We start from the raw sequence: 26,780 nt of genomic DNA on the forward strand, positions 1-26,780 counted from the left end.
GGCGCACCCAAACCGGCCGCTTCGCTAATTACTAGTATGATATACGAGCCCATACGGTTAGCTTTACCACTTGGCCTTTGTATGGGAAGCCGGATTTCACAATTGCCGTTTTAACTTTACCGGCCGCACGCTACATAATTATGGCGTCATTTGAGGCTAAATCAAACGACTCGCTAATCATAAATCATGCAGTTACACACATTATGCCCTGTGTTATATATAGTGTGTGAGATTAACGTGAATATTATTAGATATTATTAATGATTTTTTTTAGTTGTTTTGTTTTTGGTATCCAGTTGATATTGTTGTTTGTTCGTAAACTCAAACTCAATACTTGGTACTTTAGGAATGGTTTCTAGTCTTATGGGACATGATTCGAATCGTAAAATGGCCATACGCAGCTTTACAGAGCTTTGTAGCTGAAACATTTTGTATATATTTTTTTTATTTTATCTCGCACTTATTGTTTTTATCCAACCGATGCTCTTTAAGGACTAAGAAAACGGGTGTTTCGGAAGTAATTATAAGAACAGGGTTTTTTTCTCCTAACTATTTGCTGGTAGCCTAAGAGGCTATTTCAGCTACGCCCAGACTGGTGGGTGAGCTCAGGGGCTCAGCCTGAGAGAATTTGTTAACACTAGCCCTAGCAACAGTAGTGCTTCACAGAATCTAGCACCGGATCGGAATCGCGACCCACTGAGAAGATCCGGCGAGAAACTCAGTGGGCTGTGTCTATGGGTTACTTCGCTCGTCGAGGACGGTGACCGGTATAGCACAGGGGATATTTAACAAACGCCAGAATCTCACTAACGTCATTATCAAGATATTTTTGCATGTATACAACTTTCGAACAATGAGATTTAGATCGACGGAAGATTTTTCTTTTATCGCTACCTCCAAACTGGTTTTAAGAGCGGGTCGTTTTTTTTTTAACTAACATTACTTTACTCCGTTTATCCTGGTCAAATATAAGTTCACAGTAATCGTCATCAGTCCTCGACACGTGTGCAAAATTATTAACTTAATCGAACGTCTAAGTTGAACCAGTGCAAATTAAGTTATATAATTAAGTTAAGTTACGTTACTCAGGTACTTCAGGTCGGACTAATAAAACGATGTTAATAACAATTAACTCTGGGTCTGCGGAGGGACTTCGCTTCTCTCTGTATTTCGTACCGTATGTTCCATGGGGAGTGCTCTCAGGAATTGGTGGTAGGACCTCTTGTGAGTTTACTGGTGGTAGGACCCCTTGTGAGTCCGCGCGGGTAGGTACCACCGCCCTGCCTATTTCTGCCGTGAAGCAGTAATGCGTTTCGGTCTGAAGGGTAGGGCAGCCGTTGTAACTATACTGAGATCCTACAACTGATATCTCAAGGTGGGTGGCGCATTTACGTTGTAGATGTCTATGGGCTCCAGTAACCACTTAACACCAGGTGGGCTGTGAGATCGTCCACCCATCTTAGCAATAAATAAAAAAATATATTATTGTTTGAGATGATACCATCATCTCGTTTTTACCATCGCACCGCCCGGCACCGGAGTAGAGTTCATCCACACTACCTGGAGCCACTGCGTTCATCCACAGTGCGTTTCCAGAGATCATTTTTGCCACGTACCATCCGGCTTTGGAATGAGCTCCCCTCCACGGTGTTTCCCGAGCGCTATGACATGTCTTTCTTCAAACGAGACCTGTGGAGAGTACTTAATGGTAGGCAGCGGCTTGGCTCTGCCCCTGGCATTGCTGAAGTCCATGGGCGACTGTAACCACTCACCGTCACGTATGCGTATGCCTACAAGGGCAATAAAAAAAATATTGAAATACATAAATACATACCAAATTCCTGTACGATAAACATATTCGGTAAAGAACGCGATTCGGAATGAAGTTACAAGCCGCGAATAGCCAATAAGGCTGCATTAATTCGGATACAAAACCCCAGGGGATTTGGCTTTGAGCGGGTCGTGTTCGACCGTCTTTGGTGTGATAAGAAGACTAATATATACGAGAGCAATTTTTTTTTTTTTTTTCAGCTACCTGACCGGTAGACTTCGTAGTGCCTCAATCGATAATTAAAAGAGCTAAACTTTTGTATAAAACAAACTTAAAACAAACAAAAGGGTTTGTTGTTATTTTTATTTAATTCCGAGCATTTTCATATATATCTTACCTTTTAAACCTTCTCTGGACTTCCACAAATAATTCAAGACCAAATTTAGCCAAATCGGTTCAGCCGTTCTCGAGTTTTAGCGAGACTAACGAACAGCAATTCATTTTTATATATAGAGATAGATAAATTGCTTAGGTGGATGGACGAGCTGGTGTTAAGCGCTTACCGCAGCCCATAGACATCTACAACCTAAATGCCGCCACCCACCTTGAGATATAAGTTCTAAAGTCTCAGTATAGTAACAACGGCTGCCCTACCCTTCAAACCGAAACGCATTACTGCTTCACGGCAGAAATAGGCAGGGTGGTGGTACCCTTGCGGACTCACAAGATGTCCTACCACCATTGATTACGCAAATTATAATTTTGCGGGTTTAATTTTTACTACACGATGTTATTCCTTCAACGTGGAAGTCAATCGTGAACATTTGTTAAGTACGTATTTCATTAGAAAAATAGGTACCCACCTGCGGGAGTCGAACACCGGTACATCGCTAGATACAAATGCACCGGACGTCTTATCCTTTAGACCAGGTATGTCAACGAAGTTTCAATATATTCGTGTTGTGCCAAGTATGATACACGGCATTGTGAGGTGTTTGGTAAGTTTATATTGGAAATATAAGAAAGAACCCGCGGCTTACTTGATGATGATTGGCTGCCAGACCCCTAAATCGTTGTAACGTGATTATTACTCACTATCCAACTTTAAGATGATTGAAGGATTACTGGTGGCCCGGAGGCCTTTCCAGTTTCACCAGGACAGGTGGGCGAGCAAAGGTTCAGCCAGGAGGGGTGGAATTTGCTAACAGCTACCCGAGACCTAACAGCTCAAGAGTTGCTGCTTCGCGAATGAATCTACTACTGGATCGGAATCGCGACCCGCTGAGAAGATCCGGCGAGAAACTCAGCGAGCTGATTCATGGGTTGGGTTGCACGGCGAACTCTTTGTCGAGTTCGACGAGTACGGTTACCGAGGTCCCTAAGCCTGCTCCTAGTGTTGAGCTGAAGGCGTCTAATGGAAAGGTTATTGGATCTGATGGATCCGTAAGGACGTGAAGATATCTGTTATTTTTCGAGTCAGACTATGCACATAAAGTTACATGATTAATTTAATGCAGAAGAAATAAATAATAGTAAATCTATACTAATATTATAAAGCTGCAAAAGTTTGTTTGTTTGAACGCGCTAATCTCAGGAACTACTGGTCCAATTTGTAAAATTATTTCAGTGTTAGATAGCCCATTTATTGAGGAAGGCTATTTATAACATTACGGTAAAACTAATACAAGTGGAGCACCAATAAAGATTGTTTCAAAATAGGGGTTTAAATAGCTCTTTAACATTCTATATTTCAAAAATATTTTTACCTTCTACGTAAATGAAGAGGCGGGTAAAATGTAGCGTTATGCCAAAGTAACTATTCCACGCGGACGGAGTCGCGAGCTAAAGCTAGTAAATAATAAACTAAATAATATTTATAGGTTAATGTTAAATATAACAGTGAACATTACCAAATAAGAAGGCTGTTACTGCTCATTCATTCTCTGGTCGGTGTTATGGTCAGCCTTTACGACACTCAAAATAAGAATTGAGGAAAGGTCAAATAACCAACTGCCCGTAGCCCAGAGTCGATTCAAATTATTATACTGTTATATTTACCTATTTTATTAGTGCTTATATGATTTAAATAGATACTGCGTTATATTATATCTTCGATCATTTGTTAATGAAAATAACTTTGACAAAATGTGATCCAAAATCAAAATCATCCAAACTTGGATTTATTAAAAAGATTTTTCGATACATAAAGAAAACAATGAATTCAATTTGTTATTCCAACAAAACAAAGCAATCCGAAAAGTTCAGTGCTCAGTCAAGTGAAAGATCTCTTTGAGCCCGTATCGAGAAAAAACGGAATCAATGATGTTAAAAGGAAAGCTCTTGACGGAACCAAAGCCTCAACTTTCCCCCAACTAGATTTAAAGCTAATTCCCAAAATAATATTGTAAGCTAAGCGTCGGCAGCCAATCAAGAAAGTTTGAACGTAAATGGGGCCATATTTCAATGTTGGACTGTTAAGGATCGTTTGCTTGAAGGAATGGAAGGATTAAATCGTCGGGTTGCCAAAAAAACAAAGTTTACTTAGCTGTTTCGAAAGTTTGGATTAGGAATTTGTTTATAAAAAAAAGAAAATGTACTCACAGTTAAGAAACATTAAATGTTGATTCTGAATATCAAATGACTGAGTCGGAACTGCAGTAGTTAACGTCTCCGACTGTCGGGGCGAAGGTTGCGGGTTCAATTCCCAGATCGAGCAAACATTTGCGTGATGAACAGGTTTGTTTGTTGTCTGGGTGCTTATTGTCTATATACTTCTATATATTTTTACATTTAAACGTATATAAGTATATACGTCAAGTCTCTGGTACCCATAACACAGGGAATCCTGTTTGGGGGCAGATGACGATGTGTGGATTGCCCCTAGTGATTATCATTTTTATCTGCAGGTCCTTCTGCAGAGCCCTTATAATTTATATATGTAATCCTTAAATTGGTAGGGAGTTTAGTCACCATGCAAGCTTCGCACAGCGCCTGTTTCTGAGTAAAAAAGCCTTAATGTTTTTGTAGGGAGCCATACTTTTTATTGTTGTTGCGACCTCAAATCTAAAGATTTCGATTAGTAGTGTTCACAACTTACCAAAGTGAACCGTGAAATGTACGCTTTGCCACTAGTTTTACTACCAACTTTAAAGTTATCATAATTTCAAAAGACATCCTAATTGGATAAAGTGAATTGATAAAGTGATTTCAGAATTTCTATTGAGATTTTGGCTACCGCGCCATTTCTTATATAAACACCAAAATATTTGAAGTACATTTAGTAAAAATAAATTTTTTATTTTAAATAAAGAAAACACGAATGACAATGAAATTTCTTTTAATTTGCAAACAGGTACCTTTCTTTATAAAGCGAGTACGTACGTGTATTTACAGAAAATAAATTCAAAACGAGGGTGCTTTTCAAGTCCAACAAAAGACAGAAACTAAATAGAATAATAGTTAGGCGAAACGCTGCGGAATTTTCTAACAGTTTTCTTTGCAAATGTTACGGTCCTCAGAAACTTTTCTATTTACAATGTTTTCTTTTTAACTTTTCTAATTTACCATTAATCTATATTAATATTATAAATACGAAAATGTGTTTGTTTGTTACGTTTTCACGTCTTAACGTACTGAACAGATAAACAAGATTTTTTGCGAACACCTTGTCAAAGAGTACAACAGAAAGAGTCAAACGTCGTTCATCCAGGAAAAAGTAGTATTCGCGAAAGACTTTACCTCTGCAATAACGCGAGCGAAGCCACATTCAAAAACTAGTATGACAATATTTCTAATCACGGCAGAGACATGGGGTCGAAAAAGCAGTAACTGAATCGTCCCTATAATGATTTGACATTTTGTTTTGTTTTATGCATATCACGTTGAACGCCACATGAATAAATAATAGTTTAAAAAAAAAACAAAAAAAAAACGCTTTTATAGAAAATCAAACAAAAAAATTGAAAATAAATTTGAATTAAAAATAGTGTAAGAAAAAATGATTTTATTGTAAAAAAAAGCGTTGGGTGCACGTTATCAGTAATTATAAATATTTTATGAACAGATGTGAGTAGAAGGGTTATTTTGATCATATCCTGAAAAGCACCCCACGCTTTTTTATAATAAAATAATTTTTTCTTACACTATATTTAATTCAAATTACATACGTCTGAGGCTAATAAAAGCGTATTAAAAATCGAGTATTGTCATTCTGGCCACGGTGCTCACTGGTGAGCCTTATCTTACTGAGCCGTTCGGGCCGTGAGGGTCACCCGTGAGCCGCGTGAGGGTTCTAACGTAAACGCCTCCAATAAGCCACATATTGTAGCTATCAAACAAAACGCGTGTGGAAGTGAGCAGCGTGGCCCTTTACCCTAACCTAACGCCTTGGTTTTCAAATCCAATAGAAACTTGTAGTTTTTATCTTCTGTAGTTTTTATCTTAGTTTTTATAAGACTTTTAGAAAAACTAGACGGTAAAAGTCGGTAATTTTTATCTTCCGTGCGAATTATCGCATTTTATATTATAAATTCTAGAATGAAAATCTCAAGCTGACAAAAATTACTGATTCCCTGATTTTGGCTAGGCCCGAATGATAAAGTACGCTAAGCCCACCGGTGGGCCACATGTCGCTCAACGTGATATACGCGCGAAAAGGCTGACGTTATGTTAAGTAGTTATCAAAGCCCATAGACGTCACAATGAAAACGCCATTACCTTCGGACATGAAATCGAAGATTCAATTTAATTGTGATTGTGCCATTCCTTTTTTTTTGCTCCTAATCTACATTAAATAGGCTCGGCGACGCAAATCCTTTTTCGCTACAAAAGAATTTGTGCATAAGATTTACAACCGACCGCATACTTGACTTTTTCCCCTACCTAATGCTAGCCTAAGGGGCTATTCCAACTATTCGCAGACCGGTGAGCTCACGGAGTTAAATTGAGGCTAACACTGGCCTTAGCAAGAACAGTGCTTTGTTGAATCGTCGTGAAATTAAAAGTCGTCGTGGCCTAAGGGATAAGACGTCCGGTGCATTCGTGTTGAGCGATGCACCGGTGTTGGAACCTCGGGCGGGTACCAATTTTTCTAATGAATTACGTACTCAACAAATGTTCACCATTGACTTCCACGGTGAAGGAATAACATCTCTATATATAAAAATGAATTGCTGTTCGTTAGTCTCGCTAAAACTCGAGAACGGCTGGACCGATTTGGCTAATTTTGGTCTTGAATTATTTGTGGAAGTCCAGAGATGGTTTAAATGGTGAAAAAATATGAAAATGCTCGGAATTATATAAAAACAAACAATTTTGTTTTCCCTTTGATGTGTCCCCCGTCGGACGGATTCCTTTTCTTTGTTTTAAGCTTATTTTATCCAAATTTTAGATATTTTATTTATCGATTAAGGCACTACGAAGTCTGCCGGGTCAGCTAGTCGTGTAAGAAAAATGAAACCCGCAAAATTATAATTTGCGTAATTACTGATGGTAGGACCTCTTGTGAGTCCGCGCGGGTAGGTACCACCACCCTGCCTATTTCTGCCGTGAAGCAGTAATGCGTTTCGGTTTGAAGGGCGGGGCAGCCGATATAACTACACACATGCTAGTGTTGTATTGTATGTAGTTTATTTATTGATTTAATGTATTTTTTATATATAATTAATAAAAATTAATAACATTCTGCACTCCTCTTTATTCTCTATAAGTGTAGGAAATTTTCTTCCGTCTGTGCAATTTTCGCAAAAAAGGGTTCAAAGTTTTTGCTTAGCGTACTAAAGATGCCTGTACCTACGCAACACATTAGTAATATACTACTGCAGTATTCATATACAATCCAAATCATGCACAATCCAAAGGAATCGAAGTTGAATTCACACCGCAACATGATTCTAGGAAATAGTGGACCGTGACGTCAGAACTATGCGGTTCATGCTCCGTGTGACCACGAGATTGTAACAATTAATTTCTAGACTATTCTAGTCTAACTAGACTAATTGTAACTACAATGAAAATACTTTTTATGTAATTTCAATTACAAGTAAAACAAAAATATTATGCATATCTTTGCAACTTTACAGTAGAGCCATTTAAAGTTTAAAATTTGGAAAAAATATCATAACAAAAAAACTTCTTCAGCTATTTCAATGTAGTAATACATCGTATTTCTCTCTGCTAATGGTTTGCTGGAAGAAAACTCATGAATGAGTTAAGCTCGCCTTTGTACATAGTATTTAGACATTCTTTAAATCTGTTTTTATTGTATTTTCTTTTCGTGTACAATAAGTATAAATAAATAGTAAACTTAATTGAAGTTCAATTAAAAATATCGAACTCTTGATGCTAATACCGAATAAAACGGGCCTTTAATTACAAAGATAAATGTCGCTTATTAAGCGAAATGTCGCTTAAACCAAATACATGTCTCCCAATATAACGACAAAAAAAACACGAGACTTCAACCACAAAACTAGTTTAAATTAAGTCTATAACTTGTGAAAACTGTTACGATAATCATCATCATTTCCGCCACCTTATCTCACTAGGTGGGGTCGGCACAGCTAAATTTTCTCTTCCGTTCTCTTCTATCAGCCGTCATCTCAACACTCTCTCTCTCTCTCATATCGTCATTCACACACTCCACCCATGTCTTCTTCGGTCGACCTCTTCCCCCTCTACCTTGCACTACCATTTCCATACATCTCCTAGTCACATGCAGCTGTTACGATAATATATGTACTGATATGAAAGCTATCAAAGAAAAAACGTGACAAGCACGTGATCGCTTCAGAGATTGAGGCAAGATACCAGTGTACCCCTGGCCCATATAGCTCCCCAAGCGATCACGTTGTAAACTTGGATCTTTACCGGACAATGGCTTTGTAACGCACCTGCATTGGAAAAACAGATAATATATTCTAGATATGACCAATAAAGTAACATTAACGCGGTCCTGTGGCGAAAGGATTAAACGGTGGACAATATTTTTCTATATTCAACTATAACTCTGTCTGTGAACCGATTTATTTTTATTTATTAATAGAAATGGACGGTAAGTATAATAAAACAGAAAAATAGAAACTTGTTTCCAGGATTACAAGAAAAATAAAATTAATAAATTGATAAATTTTAATAAAGTATTTATAAATTCATCATCATCATCATTCTCCTGCCCTTCTCCCAGTCGCCTGGGGTCGGGGCAACATGTTTTCTCCTTCCATACTCCTCTATCATATAACATTTCTTCGCTCACTCCCCTCTTACTCATATCTTCTTTCACGCAATCCATCCATTTCTTCTTAGGTCTACCTCTTCCTCTATATCCTTCCACATTCATAGTTAGCACTCTCTTACCAACCTCATTTTCGTTTCGTCTCATCACATGTCCATACCATACAAATAACATAAAATGCCATTAAGGCTTGTTTTACCTTACGCATAATACTTTACTGGTGGTAGGGACCTTTTGTGAGTTCACACTGATAGGTGCCACCATCCTGCCTATTTCTGCCGTGAAGCAGTAATGCGTTTCGGTTTGACGGGCGGGGCAGCCGTTGTAACTATACTGAGACCTTAGAACTTATATCTCAAGGTGGGTGGCGCATTTACGTTGTAGATGTTTATGGGCTCTAGTAACCACTTAACACCAGATAAGCTGTGAGCTCGTCCACCCAACTAAGCAATAAAAAAGCATAATAAGTACTATTTATTACAAATAGACAAAGAGATGTATGAAGTCTAGAAGCAACAGGTAGCCAAGTCTCATCCAGTATTTCTCTACATCCTTACGACCTGGACGTGACCTATTTGCAGCCGCCGCAGGGCTCATTTGTTTTGCTAATGCAAACCGTAACACCGGAATGAACTGACTTAATAAAATATTAATAATGGCTAAAAGTTTAATTTATTGTGTTATATATTATAGAATATGTAGTTTGTTTTATTTGATGACTAGCGACCCTCCCTCGCTTCGCTTCGAAAACTGTAATTTATTATTGATTTCTCCACTATTTAATGGATGTTATTATACATATAAACCTTCCTCTTCAATCACTCTATCTATTAAAAAAAAACCGCATCAAAATCCGTTGCGTAGTTTTAATAATAGTAAAGATTTAAGCATACATAGGGGATATAGGGACAGAGAAAGCGACTTTGTTTTATACTATGTAGTGATTCGATCAATCCACATCATCTTATTTGTAGGTGTAGACGAATTTCAAACTTGTATTTTTTGGGTTTCGCAGCGAAATCTTGAAACGGGATTTCTTGGAATATAGCCAAGAAAAAATGTTGGAAAATAGTCAAAAGTATGCACCTCTAATGCCACTAAGTAGACAGTCTCTAAAGTCCTCCAGGAATTACCAAGTGAAAGTGACTTTTCTTTCTTTGTCGTATCACTCGTGTCAGAGCGGTCGTGGTCCTCATTCAGCATGATTGCTGTGGGCAGATGTTATGCGTCTCACTTGCAATCGCCACTCCTCCCGGTTTGTGGTGAGTCTGGTACACCATGCAAACAGCCAACTGCCGACTTGACTTGGACGCATCGCATGGGCAACCTTCCACGCGGTCTGGTGCCTTCTACTTTGCCCTGAACGACAAGGCGCTCTATGGAGTTATTTCCGCGTCGGGAGACATGTCCAAAATTGATAATATGTGACCATGCACGAGCGCCGAAAGACGCTGCTTAATGCCGAGTTCTTGAAGAGTGGAGATATTGGTGCGAAGTTTGGTGAAAGTGACAACATAGGATCTAATATGGCGTTTTAGCTTTGAATCTTTAAAAAAATTAACTTTGATTTTCCATCTAAATTTGCTAATTGTAGAGCATTGTTTTGTGCTTTGTGTCACTTGCTACGAGAGGTTAAGTGGTCGCGTAGCTCCGTAGCGAACTACAGACGCCCGTAGCTGCTACATATGTATTTACATTGATAGCGAAGTCTACGAAACACACTAGCCAATACCCTGTTAAATGCGATGAACGGTTTGTGGTGAAAATTTCATTCCCGATCCTGCGGACAGAATGGAAAGCAGTCGACGTCGCCCAAAACACGTCATCTCGGATCCTCCCGATCCACTAACGGTGCTTCTAGGTACTTCAAGCACCGGTCACCGTTCTCGTCGAACCCGTCGCTTGCGACGTCTACTCGACGAGTAAATTAACTCTCAGACACAGCCCACTGAGTTTCTCGCCGGAACTTCGCAGTGGGTCGCGTTTCCGATCCGGCGGTAGATTCTGCGAAGCACACTCTTGCTAGGGTTCGTGTTAGCATCGTCGTCAGGTTTGAGCCCCGTGAGCTCACCTACTAGTTACCGTTACGCTGGAATAGCCTCTGCAGGCTACCAGCTTAGGTAGGAAAAAAAAAAAGGTGAAAATTACCTCAAAAATTTCCTTACAGACATAACCCACTGAGTTCCTCGCCGGATCTCCTTAATGGGTCGTCAGTGATAGACTCTGCGAGGCACTGCTGTTTACTAGCGCTATTGTTAGCAAAGTCGCCTGGCTGAGTCCCGTGAGATCGTCCGGTGAAGATAAACACGGAATTACTAGCGTAGGTAGGCAAATAAAACAATAAGGTTTTACAGTTTGCGTGGTATATTTAATTACAAATATTTTCGCATATTTCGGGATGTGGACAGTGTTTTACCGTTTGAATGTATTTGACATAAAGCTGACCCGTATTGTTTTTATTGATAATATAGGTTGGGGAAAAGTCTTTTTGCATTATAGTATGTATGAACTTGTAATAAAATCTCTTTGGCTATACTATTTGTATCTAGCTGGTTTTGGTATCATTAAAAATTTTAATTTTAATGAAGATAATTCCAAATTCAATTTAGAAAAATGTGTGATTTTTATTTATTTTTCGTACTGTCAAGATGAGTGAATCTAATGAAGAAATTCGAGACACTTTAAAATTTTACTACAAAAAAGGCATAAATACAATGCAAGCCGCGAAAAAAAATTGCGATGTTTATGGACCTAGTGCAGTTTCTGTAAGAGTAGCACAAATTTGGTTAAAGCGTTTTCAATCCGGAAATTTTGATGTCAAAGATGCACGTCGCTCTGGTCGCCCTGTTACGGATAAAATGGATACCATTTTTAAAAAAGTGGAGCAAGATCGGCATTTCACTAGTTACGACGTAGCTGAATAACTGGGAATTGATCAAAAAACAGTTTTGGTGCATTTGAAAAAAAACTGGGTACACAATAAAGCTCGATATTTGGGTACCTCACGAGCTCACTAAAAGAAATCGAATGAACCATGTACTCATTTGTGATTCTTTATTACAACGTAATGAAACCGAACCATTTTTGAAGAAGCTGATAACGGGTGATGAAAAGTGGATCACGTACGACAAGAACGTGCGAAAAAGGTCGTGGTCAAAGGCCGGTCAGGCTTCACAGACTGTGGCGAAACCCGGGTTAACTCGCAACAAGGTGATGCTGTGTGTGTGGTGGGATTAGAAGGGCATTATTCATTACGAGCTGTTACCACCAGGCAGAACCATCGATTCTGAACTCTATTGCGAACAACCGATGAGATTTTATAAAGCAAGAAGTTGAGAGAAAGCGGCCGGAATTAATCAACAGAAGGGGTGTGGTTTTTCATCATGATAACGCTAGACCTCACACATCTTTAGCCACTCAGCAAAAATCAAGAGAGCTTGGCTGGGAGGTGTTAATGCATCCGCCGTGTAGTCCTGACCTTGCACCTTCAGATTTCCGTCTGTTTCGGTCTCTTCAAAATTATTTAGGCAGTGTCAGGTTAACATCACGAGAGGACTGCTAAAACCAATTGTCGCGGTATTTTGATCAGAAGACCCAAAATTTCTATAGCAATCGGGTCATGTCCCTACCTACAAGATGGCAAAAAGTTATCGAACAAAATGGTACCTGCATACTTTAGTTAAATGTAAATAAACTATATCAAAAAAACGTTGTGAATTTTCTTAAAAAATGCGAAGAAACTTTTTCCGCAACCCTTTATTATAAAACAATAATAAGTTCAATATATTGCCTAACGGTTCACTATGTGAGGCCGGAAGTGTTACCCGATAACACGAAAGAATATAGCAAAGATATATTTATCTGCCGCATGGAATGCAAGTATTACTAACGAGACTACACACGGCGGAGAGAACTCGGAACAATACATAATTGATGGTCAAAAAGCTTTTTCGCGGGTCTGAAATATTAAATATAGTACGTGCCTCGTTCTGTTGCTCTGATGAGGGCCGAAATTGGATTCGGTGAGCCAGAGGTGCCCTCGCTTTAAGGGTTCGTAAATGTTGTAAGCGTTTTACGCAATTCATTTTGTTTTTGATACGCTTTTATTAGCTTCAGACGTATGTACGTTAGTATGTAACGGAATCTTTGAACATGATTTTAATCCCCTCCAAAACGTCGGATTAATTCGAAATTTAGTATACTTATTAAGGACCGATGACAATTCAATATAAAAACTAGAAAAAATTTAAATTCAATTAAAAAATTAAAAATTAAAAATATTTTAAAAAAACAAAAAAAAAATGCTTTTGTAGAAAATCCGACTAAAAAATAGAGAATAAATTTTAATAAGTTTTGCGTAAATTAAAAAAAAAAGCGTATTTTGTTACTTTTTTTTTCTTAGAGCCACTCGCGTACGTCAAGAACATAAATATCGCCACCTAGCTTGAGTTGCAAGTCATAGTTCAAGAGTTCTTTTGTAAAACAGATGCCCCATCCTTCAAACTGGAATGCGTCACTGCTCTTTAAGCGGAAATACAAGTGGGAGTGCATCAATGGAAACTAAGAAATAAATCCTGAAGACACCGGCAATTCAATGGACACAGCCCACCTCATTCTCCTGCCCTTCTCCCAGTCACCTGGGGTTGGCGCAACATGTTTTCTCCTTCCATACTCCTCTATCATACCATTTCTTCGCTCATTCCCCTCTTACGCATATCGCCTTTCACGCAATCCATCCATTTCTTCTTAGGTCTACCTCTTCCTCTACAGCCTTCCACATTCATAGTTAAAACTCTCCTATCAACCTCATTATCATTTCGTCTCATCACATGTCCATACCGTCCCAAACCCGCCTTTCAACTTCTCTATCACAGGCGCCACTTTCAGACTTCCTCTAACATATTCATTCCGTATTCTATCTATTCTTGTTACTCCACACATCCATCGCAATATTCGCATCTCTGCTGCATGAAATCGCCTTTCATCCGCCATTTTAGTGGTCCAAGAAGCTAATTCATACAAGACGGCAGGCCTTATTAAGGTCTTATATATCTTCCTTTTTAGGGGAAGAGAAACGTGTGAGTCACAAGTGATGCCCGTGACCTGTCAGCATCGATGGACACAGCCATAACATGAGATATTAAGTTGTATTTGAAAGACGTTTGCGAGACTGTTAAATAATTATTTATATAAATTAGTATCCAGCCAATCTCTAGAATTTTTGACTTTGCTTTGATTTTTTTATTGCCCTTGTAGGCAGACGAGCATACGGCCCACCCGATGGTGAGTGGTTACCGTCGCCCATGCACTTCAGCAATGCCAGGGACAGAGCCAAGCCTCTGCCTACCAATGTTGTCTTAATGTTTTTGCACACTCTCCGGTTTTGTGAATTTTTATACATTTCAATTAAGTTCTCGCACCGCAGATTTTAATGAGCTATTCAAAATAAAGTCATAATGTAAGAACGAATTAAAGAATAAGAATTATTTATTAATATCCATAAAAATAAACACATGGCACAACTGCACCGCTCCAGGAAATAACCTCATTAAATCCGAGGTTTATGCGAATTTTTTCAAAAGACTAAAAAATTAATTTTAATATGTTTTTTTTTTTTCAACAGAATTATTATTTTCTTTTATGCCACGAATAAGTCGTATGTTTGAAGGTCGAGACAGCCCGTTATTAATACAATGGAATTGGAGTCATTATTGGACGAATTATCTTGAGGTTAGTAGAAGAGGCATTTTAAGACGTGGCTTGAACGGTGATCGATACCGTCAGTAGTCCGTAGTAGCAGTCAGTCCAAAAGTAATAAAAATACTTTGTAATGCGCATAGCCTCCGATTTTTTACTGGTAAGACCTCTTGTGAGTCCGTGCGCGTAGGTATCACCATCCTGCCTATTTCTACCGTGAAGCAGTAATGCGTTTCGGTTTGAAGGATGGGGCAGCCGTTGTAACTATACTTGATACTTTAGAACCTATATCTCAAGGTGGGTGGCGCATTTACGTCGTAGATGTCTGTGGGCTCCAGTAACCACTTAACATCAGGTGGGCTGTGAGCTTATCCACCCACCTTAGTTATAAAAAAAAAGATTATTTACCTGACATGCTGTGGCAATTAAGCTAGTAAAAATGGTAACTGTTAAAAATATATAACTAGTCTTGCCATAAATACTGAGACAAAGGAAAAAAAATTTTTTATTGCAATTTACATTTATTACTTTTACAGTGTGTTAGTTTAATACATAAATATAAAATAATTTAAAGTATAAAAAGCTTATTCGAAGTGGTCTCCATTGGCTGCAATACAGTCCTTTAAAAGTTGAGGCCAGTTATCAATAGAAGCACGCACGCACTCTTTCCATGGGAAAATTTTTCACTGCCAATCGTACAGATTGTTTTAGGGACTCCAAATTATCATGGCGTTTAGAGCAAGCCGTACTCTCTAAAACTGACCATAAATCATAATCCAGCGGATTAAGATCGGGACTAGACGACGGCCAGTCTTCAGCTCTGATGAAGTCCGAAACGTTCGTTTCCAACCAAGACTGCGTAGACCGAGCTTTATGACCTGGCGCCGAGTCTTGCTGGAAGGACCATCTTTGATTATTGAACATGGTGTTGTTAAGGGGCTTCACTACCTTCTCAAGAATGGTATCTTGATACACTTGTGCCGATGTTTTGATACCTTTTCACAAAAGTGCGGCTCAGTCACTCCTTCATAGCTAATACCCCACCAAACCATCACTGAAGTCGGATAGTGCCCACATTGCACTCTGTCGACTAATTGGGAAGCTTCCTTAGAGCTTTGAGCATAAATACGGTCATTTTGTTTATTAAAATGTTGCTCAATTGTAAAAATTTACTCATCCGTAAACAAAATTTTTCTATGACCTCCCTTTGCGTACCGCTTCAGTAGTTGTTTCGATTTTACCACCCTATTCTCTTTTAAATTATCAGTTAAGAAATGACCAGTACGTCTCTTATAGGCTGCAAGTCCTAAGTCATCTTTTAAAATACGCGACATGGTTCTAGGTGCTATCTTCATCTCCCGAGATAAAATCTTTTGCTATCGGACAGGATTTCTTCGAATTCTTTCCCTTACTGCTTTGACCACCTTTTTCGTACGAACACTACGTGGACGGCCAGATCTTTTCTGTCACAAACAGAGGAGGTCTCATTGCGCCTATTAATAACCCAGTACACAAACATTTTACTAATACCAAGCGTATGGAGAGTTTTAAAAATTGCATTTGGCTCCATACCTACTTTGTGTAATCCAATCACAGCGATTCGGTTCTCTTTATCACCCCACTCCATTTTAATATCGCAAAATATTGTACAATGTATTGGCGCCAAAATGAGAAAACTCAATGAGAAATCATATAAAAATGACAGATTCCAAATTCAAATGAAATATTTTGTTTATTTTTATTTGTAACAGTATTTATGGCCAGACTAAGTATATATAAAGATATTATAAGCTTCCTTTTTATGTAGTAGCTCACGTGCTCGTTCTTTTACGGCGCATGAATATTCAAACTTCAGAACACTGACGTTTTCAATTCTCTTTGTGCATCCTTATTAAATAGCTTGTACAATTTCCTGCGTACACAAATAAGCCTGCTCGTGTTACTTTAAATAGCCACCTCTACTGTGGATCTTTGTAACAAAAATACCCTTTGTAAGGAAATTATAACAAAGATTTTCTCAATTCTTAAGAAATCGCTCTTATGAGATAATAAACAGATGCGTTGTGTCGTGGGACACCGGATACTGACGAAGTTCCTTATTATAAAAATATAAATTTTAAGTTCTATTCGAGGTATAAAGAAAATAAAACTGGAGGTTTTGCATCAACCCACGGTCATTCGGTAACGTGCGAACTTATTTTGGTACACTTCATTCACGGTTGTTTGCATAAGAGTTAGTGTATTTCGCAAACGAAAACTCTGAGATCGTGGTCAATGAATCATAAAAAAATATGTAATTTTTTATACGTTATTACAAAGTTAAGTCGTACACTGTGTGCATTACTAATAAAAATCTTACGTTACGGACTTTTTTCCAGGTTAGGGTACCCCTCCGCATCGTCCCATAAGGAAATTCGTTCCAAAAAGTTTCTCTATATAAGCTCATTTGGTTTTACTTAACAAGCCAATACTGATAAGTCGTGATGGTCTAAAGCGATGCGACTACATTTTAGACAAAATCTTACAGTATGACGCAATGATGAGTTGGACATTGATTTCCAAAGGCATTATCGTTGACTCATAATTGTTTCTTAATTGTTGTTTGATGCATTTCATTTCATAAGGAAAACCCATTGAACAATTCATAGCAGCACTTTCAATGAAAACTTCTGCAAGGATCTTTGAATAATATAAATAGTATGAAATCTCGGATCTGGGGACAGTTCTATCGAGATATCGATATCGGACGTTCGATTTTAAAACTTCCATTGCATCCAACGTAGCACAGTCGGTGTAATTGAGCGAGAAATTGGAAAACTCAGTAAGTTCTCTTTGTTATTAGATATTAAATTAAAATTTTATATATTACTAGCTGTACCAGTCCGCTTCGCTGGGCATTTAAGATTAACATTATTATTTCTCACCCCCACAAAGATTCTGATCATTAAGGCCCCCGCAACTGGTGTAGGGAGTCCAACACTCATATAAATATTAGCCTATTCATTAAGTACGTGTATTTTCTACATGGATAACAAGTTTCAAGTCAATTGGATGGTTCAGTAGTTATAACGGAACATCCGTAAAAACCACTGTAGATTTATATATTAGTATAGATTTTATAATTTCTTCTTAAAGCATCCCGGTGCACCGAAACTTATGTACAGATATTTTAAACCTGTTATCTGCAGGAATATTTTTGTTTATCTACCTTTTCCACCAATTAGATACGAACACTACAGTGAAGAAGAGAACGATAGTCACAGATGAGCGATTTGATTCGTCAATTGTTCAGTGAAAATGTAATGTCTCCAGATTTATTTATGTTGCCAAATCTAGCTAGGTATTAAAGGTCATCGTAGTTCCTAGCCCAAGTAGCTACAGCTTAACAACTATACTAGGCAATTAATTTTATGTTTGATCATGAATTTATTTTTTAATGTCACTATCGCGAAAACTTTAGTTAATTACTACCCCCCTACTACTAGTGTACCCTACTTTTTTTTTATTTTAATCAAAACACTTATTATTTAAATAGCAATCGAAATAATAATCGTGTCAAAATAAATAAATCCTCTGGGTCTGCGGAGGGACTTCGGTTCCCTCTGTATTTTGTACCGTATGTTCCATGGGGAGTGCTCTGAGGAATTGTTCGAGATGATACCAGCATCTCGTTTTTACCATCGCACCGCCCGCCACCGGAGTAGAGTTCATCCATACTACCTGGAGCCACTGCGGTCATCCACAGTGCGTTTCCAGAGATCTTTTTTGCCACGTACCATCCGGCTATGGAATGAGCTCCCCTCCACGGTGTTTCCCGAGCGCTATGACATGTCCTTCTTCAAACGAGGCTTATGGAGAGTATTAAGCGGTAGGCAGCGGCTTGGCTCTGCCCCTGGCATTGCTGAAGTCCATGGGCGACGGTAACCACTCACCATCAGGTGGGCCGTATGCCAGTCTGCCTACAAAGGCAATAAAAAAAAATAAAAAAAAAAAAAAAAAAAATTGTTCTCCACGACACATAAATAAAATGTAAAAATAAAACATTACCTTGGTTTGATTTTTAAAAATTCAATTCAATTCATTCAATGTATTGTAATTTAAAAGAAGCAGGTACTAAAAGTTAAATACTCACTTAAGCACATCATAAAAGTCTTCACTCAAAAGACATTGAACGACTTACCTGAAAAAGAAAGATTGCATTATAATTTAAAATGAATCACGCTAATGTTACAAAAAACTCAAACGCCTCACGCGCGCCTATACATTTTCGTCTCATAAATATTGTATTTAAATTAGTTAATGTCTTCTGCCTTTGCTATGTAAATTGAATTTTGACTATAAATATACGGAATTTATTGTGTAGGTAATAAATATATTCAAGACAAAGTTAACCCTTAATATTAAAACGTAAATACAAATCATTAAACATTTTATATCGAAGTATAAAAGCAGCTTAATGATATTTCAATTTTGATTTATTCGACAGACATGCGATCGAGACGTGAACTACAATTTTAAACGTATAGTTTAATATTTCAATAAATATGATTTGCGTAATTACTAGTGGTAAGACCTCTTGTGACCGCATGGGTAGGCACCACCGCCTGCCTATTTCTGCCGTAAATCCGTAATGCGTTTTGGTTTGAAGGGTGGGGCAGACGTTATAACTACTCGTATACTTGAGACCTTGGAACTTATATCTCAAGGTGGGTGGCGTTGTTAATGTCTATGGGCTCCAGTAACCACTTAACACCAGGTGGGCTGTGAACTCGCCCACCCATCTGAGCAATAAAAATAAAATAAAAAAGATGGCGTTGTACGTCTCGAGCGTTCTCGATGTTACTAGTTCCATTGATATTCGTTTCGGATATTCAGCGATAGATGGCGTTACTCTTACCAGCGTAGCAATATTTAAAATTAAGCCTTCTTTCAGATTATCACTATGAAATTCCTAGTGACCGCCGTCCTATTATCGCTTGCTATTGCAATCCAGGCTGGATCCTACTCCGACAGATACGACAACATCAACGTTGCCGAGATCCTGGGCAACAAGAGATTGTTGACGGCATACATCAAGTGCGTCTTGGAAGAAGGAAAGTGCACCGCGGAAGGGAAGGAGTTGAAATGTAAGATTTCATAGACACATCGATTTAGTTATAGTTATTTTCAGAGAAATCAAGGATCGTTCTTTGGACTTGCTACTACTAAAATAGTGCTTTAAAGACTTCTTACTCTAGATTTCAGTTTTAGTGTATTATTATAGCGCTGAAATTAGTGTAAGATTTTAATTTAAAAATTGAATGTCAACAGCTTTGAGTTCGGCTGGCAGTTACGATAATCAACATCCTTGCGTATTCACAGCCGCGTTTTAAAGTTTTATTAATAATAAATGGTTATTCGAAATTGAAAACGGTAAAAGTCGATAAAAAATTCTGATCTGTCTTTCTGTAGTACTCACGCCAAACCACTTAACCAATTTTGATGAAGTTTGGTGTGGAAACAGTTTGAACCATTTGAAAGACTGTGGCGGTAGCTATCATACAAAACAAGATACTTGACACATGCTTGAATCTCGCTTACGACATTTTCAAGATAAGCTTGCATATATACAAGTTCCGAACAACAACATTCGGATCGTCGGTCTACCGAGCAATATCACCCGTTCGGTGGAAGATCTTCCCTTTGTCATTAAGCCTCTCAAAAGACCATAAGCTAATTTTGATTCTACAGCTAAGGTACTAAGAATACCCACGCGTTACAAAACGGAGTGGGAAATCTAGCTGCCTATAAGAATTCATGCCCTAAAATAAATTAATTATTTGTAGCCCCACTAAAACAAAAGAATGCTTCGAATTTGGGAATGCCAATGAAAAAACAACATTCCCATTAGATTGTAAGCGCACGCACTCATATAAGCGTAACAATTTATATTAGGACCATCAGATATTGGAAAAATAATGAGGTAACAAAATCCTGCGAAAGATTGTTTGAATTATTCTTATTGAGAAAAATATATTGGTTAAACTTTTACGATATTCAATTGAGATTCATTTGAATACATTTTCAATAATTTGTATTAACTTTCACTTGAGTTTATATTAATTTTAAGAATAATTCCATTATTAAAATAATTCATAATTTACTAGGGTATGGAATATTGTGAGCTCGCATTACTAAAGAATAAAACTTAAATTTCTGCCTAAAAGCGGTGACGCCATCTAGTTTAAAGAGTGAGGCAACCTTACCTTACCTTTCTTTAAACCTTTTAAGTTTAAGGAATGGGACAACCTTAATCTTCTATATCAAGATAGCAATGAATCTATACTAATATATAAATCCACAGTGGTTTTTACGGATGTTCCGTTATAACTACTGAACCATGCATCCGATTGACTTGAATCTTGGTATCCATGTAGAAAATACATGTACTTAATGGATAGGCTAATATTTATATGAGTGTTGGATTCCCTACACCAGTTGCGGGGGCGTTAATTATGAGAATCTTTATGGGGGTGAGAAATAATAATGTTAATTTTAAATACCCAGCGAAGCGGACGGGTACAGCTAGTATACTATAATAATATACCTATATTATAGATAAACAGTCGGAGGTCGGTGCGAATTTCCCAGTAATCTTTTCCAGCACAAAATATAATTTTCATTTTTATTAATTTCCTATATAGATAAACAAGCATACCGCGCACTTAACGGTCTGATCATTGGTTTTTTTTTATTGCTTAAATGTGTGGACGAGCTCACAGCCCACCTGGGGTTAAACGGTTCCCGAGCCTATAGACATCTATAACGTAAATTCCACCACCCACCTTGAGATAAGAGTTCTAAGGTCTCAGCATAGTTACAACGGCTCCTCCTTTCAAACCGAAACACATTACTGCTTCACGGCAAAAATAGGCAGGGCGGTGGTACCTACCCGTGCGACACAAGACGTCCTACCATCAGTAATTACGCAAATTATAATTTTGCGGGTTTTCATTTTTATTATACGATGTTATTCCATCACCGTGGAAGTCATTCGTGAACATTTCCTAAGTACGTATAATATTTCATCAGAAAAATTGGCACTCGCCTGCGGAATTCGAACACCGGTGCATCGCTAGATACGAATGCATCGGATGTCTTATCCTTTAGGCCACGACGACTTAAAATATCATAGATACTTAATATTTCGTTTTAATTATTTTTAGCAGTTAATTAAAATATTATTCTAATCACGAAGATTCGATGTTATTAAAACTATTTACATGTAAATCCGATATAATGTTTCGCTATTTATAACCCCTTCGCTTTTTTTATTGCTTAGATCGGGATACTTGGGGTCGACATTTCGGGCGATGTCCAATTTCGGAGTCATTTGGAAGGCAAAGCCAAGTTGGCGTCCAAAATGCTGGGATTCCTCAACAGAGCGAAGCGGTACTTCACGCCTGGACAAAGACTTTTGCTCTATAAAGCACAATTCCAGCCTCGCGTGGACTACTGCTCCCATCTCTGGGCCGGGCTACCAAATACCAGCTTCTTCCATTTGACTCCATACAGAAGAGGGCCGTTCGGATTGTCGATAATCCCATTCTCTCGGATCGTTTGGTGCTTCTGGGTCTGCGGAGGGACTTCGGTTCCCTCTGTATTTTGTACCGTATGTTCCATGGGGAGTGCTCTGAGGAATTGTCGAGATGATACCAACGTCTCATTTTTAACATCGCACCGCCCGCCACCGGAGTAGAGTTCATCCATACTACCTGGAGCCACTGCGGTCATCCACAGGGCGTTTCCAGAGGTCTTTTTTGCCACGTACCATCCGGCTATAGAATGAGCTCCCCTCCACGGTGTTTCCCGAGCGCTATGATATGTCCTTCTTCAAACGAGGCTTGTGGAGAGTATTAAGCAGTAGGCAGCGGCTTGGCTCTGCTCCTGGCATTGCTGAAGTCCATGGGCGACGGTAACCACTTACCATCAGGTGGGCCGTACGCTCGTCTGCATACAAAGGAAATAAATAAAAAAAAGAAAAAGATGGGGTAGACGATCTCACAGCCCACCTGGTGTTAAGAGCCCATAGTTATCTACAACGTAAATGCCGCTATCCACCTTGAGACATTAATTCTAAGATCTCCATTTTTACAATCCAACGGCTGCCTAAGCATTCAAACCGAAACGTATTTTTGCTTCACGTCAGAAATATATATATAGGCAGGGTGGTGGTACCTACCCTTGCAGGCTGGCTTACAAGGCAATCTGCCACCGGTAATTATGCAAATTTAAATTTTTACGGGTTTGTTTTTTATTATACGATGTTATTCCTTCATCTTCATTTCCTTACTGTAAAAACTGAGACCTTAGAACTTTATCTCAAAATCAATCGTGAACATTTAAGTTAAGTACGTATTACTTTAGCATTGGTACTTGCCTGCGGGATTCGAACATCTGCACGGTAGCAGCCTTCGTCATCTGCTTATTAGCTATTGCATAGCTTTTATCGCGAGCTTTGAGCGCGGCGACCGAATCAAGAAATCCCGTAACGAAAATAAAACCTAACAACCCCCACTCCGCCTACCATGTAACTCGCGTTCAACACATTCACACGTTCCGTTTGTGTAGTGTTTGTGAATGAGTGCGCGGCGTGACGTCGCACTGTATGCGCATCATGAAAAGTCTGCCCATCTCTCTCTCGCGCGGTCTAGCTTATGAGTGTGAAAGGGACAATTAATGTTTTGCTTTTGTTAACGTTTATAAATATAGCGTGGTTTATTTTATTATTGTTTTAATATTAGCTTATTATTGTCTAATTATAATTGCATTGATAAAAAAATGCTATGCAATAGCTTCACCGCGGCAGTCCCCGAGTGCCACACGTGTTTTTAACATCGCTACCCTAACACCGCTTTATCATCCCTACTTGAAACCACTATGTTCATTAACATTTTGAAGTCGTCGTGGCCTAAAGGATAAGACGTCCGGTGCATTCGTTGTTGCGATGCACCGGTGTTCGAATCCTGCAGGCGGGTACCAATTTTTCGAATGAAATACGTACTTAACAAATGTTCACGACTGACTTCCACGGTGAAGGAATAACATCGTGTAATAAAAATCAAACCCGCAAAATTATAATTTGCATAATCACTGGTGGTAGTGTGAGTCCGCACGGGTAGGTACCACCGCCCTGCCTATTTCTGCCGTGAAGCAGTAATGCCTTTCGGTTTGAAGGGTGGGGTAGCCGTTGTAACTATACTGAGACCTTAGAACTTATATCTCAAGGTGGGTGGCTCATTTGCGTTGTAGATATCTATGGGCTCCAGTAACCACTTAACACCAGGTGGGCTGTGAGCTTGTCCACCAATCTAGGCAATAAAAAAAAAAAAAATTACACAAGTTTCCTGAGCCAATTAAGGCACATACCGATTACGTACATATTACAGAAAAAAGAGGAGAAGAGAGACTCATAGTGACGGGTAAAGTGGATGGAAGACGATCCAGAGGTCGGAGCCGAAAAAGATGGAGTGATCAAGTGTCTGAGTATCTGGACATGACACTGAGCCAAGCACTTTACTGTCCCACTGACCGACAAAAGTGGCTACAAATTACTAAAAAAGGTCACAGGCGGGAGCATCACGACGCTCAACAATGAGCGATCGACTGAAGCAGGAGGAGGACAGAAAAATTGTTTAAATTGAACTAAGCACGCGTTAATTATGGAATTTTCATCTTTTCAGCTCACATTACGGATGCGCTTCAAACTGGCTGCACAAAATGTACCGGAGCCCAACGTAAGGGGATACGGAGGGTGATCAAGCACCTAATCGACAGTGAGCCGGGGTATTGGGATCGTTTGGTCGACATGTATGACCCGAAACGTGTTTACACCGGGAAATACGAGAAAGAACTGCGAACAATCAAAGCATAGTTGATCTAAAACAATTCGATTTATGCTAACACGACGAAACGCATCACGAAATGTATGGAAACTGTTTATTGTTAGGTACATTTGTTATTAGTACGGTGTGGTACTGTCGTTTCAAGTTCTTTTATTTCCACATTTAAATTTTGACCAGTGTCCGAAATTCGACCTTAATCACTGACGCCTGAAGATTTAAATTCATCTTTATTTTGTTTGTTAAAACAGAAGGCCGAATAAAAAAGTTATTGATAACTCTGAAAATCTGGTCGATATATATCTATAAATATATTGACAAAACAAAAAAGTTAAGGAGAAATGTCAGACAAAAGCGGTGAAAAGGATACTTGCCTATTTTATCTTTCTCTCTCTTATATGTATGTACAGATAATAAAATTACTTGTCTTGTAAAGAATAATCGATATTATTCATATATTTCTTCAATTTCATTTTAGGTTTAAAAAAATATCGTTTTTTTCGTCTGCTTGAGATCTCTATTTGTACATTGAATTATGAATATCGTTTTGTATGTAAATTTAATTTTACGTTTGTATCTTCGTCTTTCGATTGTGATTTGAAATTTGCGACAGTTATTGTTTGGCGTTTTGGGGAAGGTTCTTGTTATAGTACCATAAACATGCTACAGGTGGCGCAGTTTTTTTTTTTTATTGCCCTTGTAGGCAGTCGGGCATACGGCCCACCTGATGGTGAGTGGTTACCGTCGCCCATGGACTTCAGCAATGCCAGGGGCAGAGCCAAGCCGCTGCCTACCAGTAGTGATAGGAAATATATTTTTCAAAACAATGGTCCGACCAGAGCGTATATACTAGTGTTATATACTAAGGCGAACATCTTTGTTTACATTCAAAGCTATTTTAGGCCATTGTTTCGTGTAATTGAGATAGCTTTAATTAATTTATTTCAAATAATTTAATGAATTTTCTTTAGAATTTATAATTGTTATTTTTTCATTTATTCATTCATTTATTTAATTCGATCGAGTTTTTTTCTTTCATATTACTCCATTTGTTTAAGGGTGCTTGATTTATTTTTATTAAATATTTTATTCGTTTTTTTGTTACCTTCTTATTTGTTACAATAAATAAAAAATGCGTATATTTAATTTAAACACTTTTGTTTAGTGGGTTCTGGTTTTAATGACTTTATTAGAAACGTTTTAATTACGACCGAACTGCGGGTAGGATGTTAAAAAAGCAAACCAATCCGTCTACCCTCTTTTTAATACCTACGTGTTTGGTGTTGCCCCTAGAACTCGATGGTTCGAAGCGACGGCACATACACATACACTTACCATATCAAAAGCTATTTCAGAACACTTTGTATTTATAACAACATGTTTTTCTTTCACGATACTCATAAAGAATCTATTTAATAATTTATTTTTCGATACACTTATTCAGTACAAATTATAAACATACTCTATTGCAAACGGCCCACCTGATGGTGACATTAGCATATTGAAAAGTATACGATCGACCTTTTGGTACTCCTACAAAAGTCGCAGAAGAAGTAATTAGGAAGTATCGGGCGGGATTTTCCAACCGACCCAGGGGCTTGGTTGATGGGAAGCGGAAAGAACCACTAACGACGAAAAAGATGTTTCTAAGAGATGACTTGAGTTTTTTTTATTGCCGTATAGACAGACGATCATACGTTCCATCTGATGGTGAGTGGTTACCGCCGCCCATGGACTTCAGCAATGCCAGGGGCAGAGCCAAGCCGCCGCTGACCGTTAAATACTCTCCGTAAGCCTCGTTTGAAGAAGGACATGTCGGACTTCTAACACTCCCTGCCATCAGTATAAAAATAAATTAATAAACCTGTTCGTCAATTATGGAAGACTTTCTTTAATAACACGCAAGACTGACCCCGTTTCGTGACCAGGAAAACTGTGAAGTATTATAAACGTGTGAATTAATATAACGACAGCATCAAAACGGCTCGATTAAGCCGTGAAAATAGTTTTAATTGTGTATCCGACACGCGAAAACTAAAGGAAATACTATAAACACGCAATACTTGAGATAAAAATTAAATTTGTGACTTCAACCTCTCGGATCAGTGGTGGAGTTCATAATAATCGCAATAGGCAGGCAGTCAGCATAACCAAAACCTCCGGTTGGACCATGAGCTCGTTGATCAATTTGAAGTCGTCG

General features: G+C 38.4%; 2 protein-coding genes across 16 annotated transcripts in view; one reads left to right on the forward strand and one right to left on the reverse strand.

Annotated features, from left to right (window-relative positions):
- Trpm (transient receptor potential cation channel, subfamily M) overlaps positions 1 to 26,780 on the reverse strand; it is a 274,349-nt gene that overhangs the window by 135,461 nt on the left and 112,108 nt on the right. The window lies entirely within an intron of this gene.
- On the forward strand, positions 17,417 to 24,934 carry LOC114239280 (allergen Tha p 1-like). Of its 2 annotated transcripts, XM_028169418.2 has the most exons (3): positions 17,417 to 17,520; positions 19,633 to 19,825; positions 24,422 to 24,934. In XM_028169418.2, exons 2-3 carry the CDS (start codon positions 19,642 to 19,644, stop codon positions 24,610 to 24,612), a joined length of 375 nt encoding a protein of 124 aa, XP_028025219.1. In that variant the 5' UTR covers positions 17,417 to 17,520; positions 19,633 to 19,641; the 3' UTR covers positions 24,613 to 24,934. The 2 variants fall into 2 exon arrangements, with proteins under 2 accessions (XP_028025219.1, XP_089591381.1); XM_089735255.1 differs by lacking the exon at positions 17,417 to 17,520 and having other exon boundaries at positions 19,558 to 19,825.

This window comes from Bombyx mandarina, chromosome 19 (genome assembly GCF_030267445.1).
Source record: "Bombyx mandarina strain Sakado chromosome 19, ASM3026744v2".
NCBI lineage: Eukaryota > Metazoa > Arthropoda > Insecta > Lepidoptera > Bombycidae > Bombyx > Bombyx mandarina.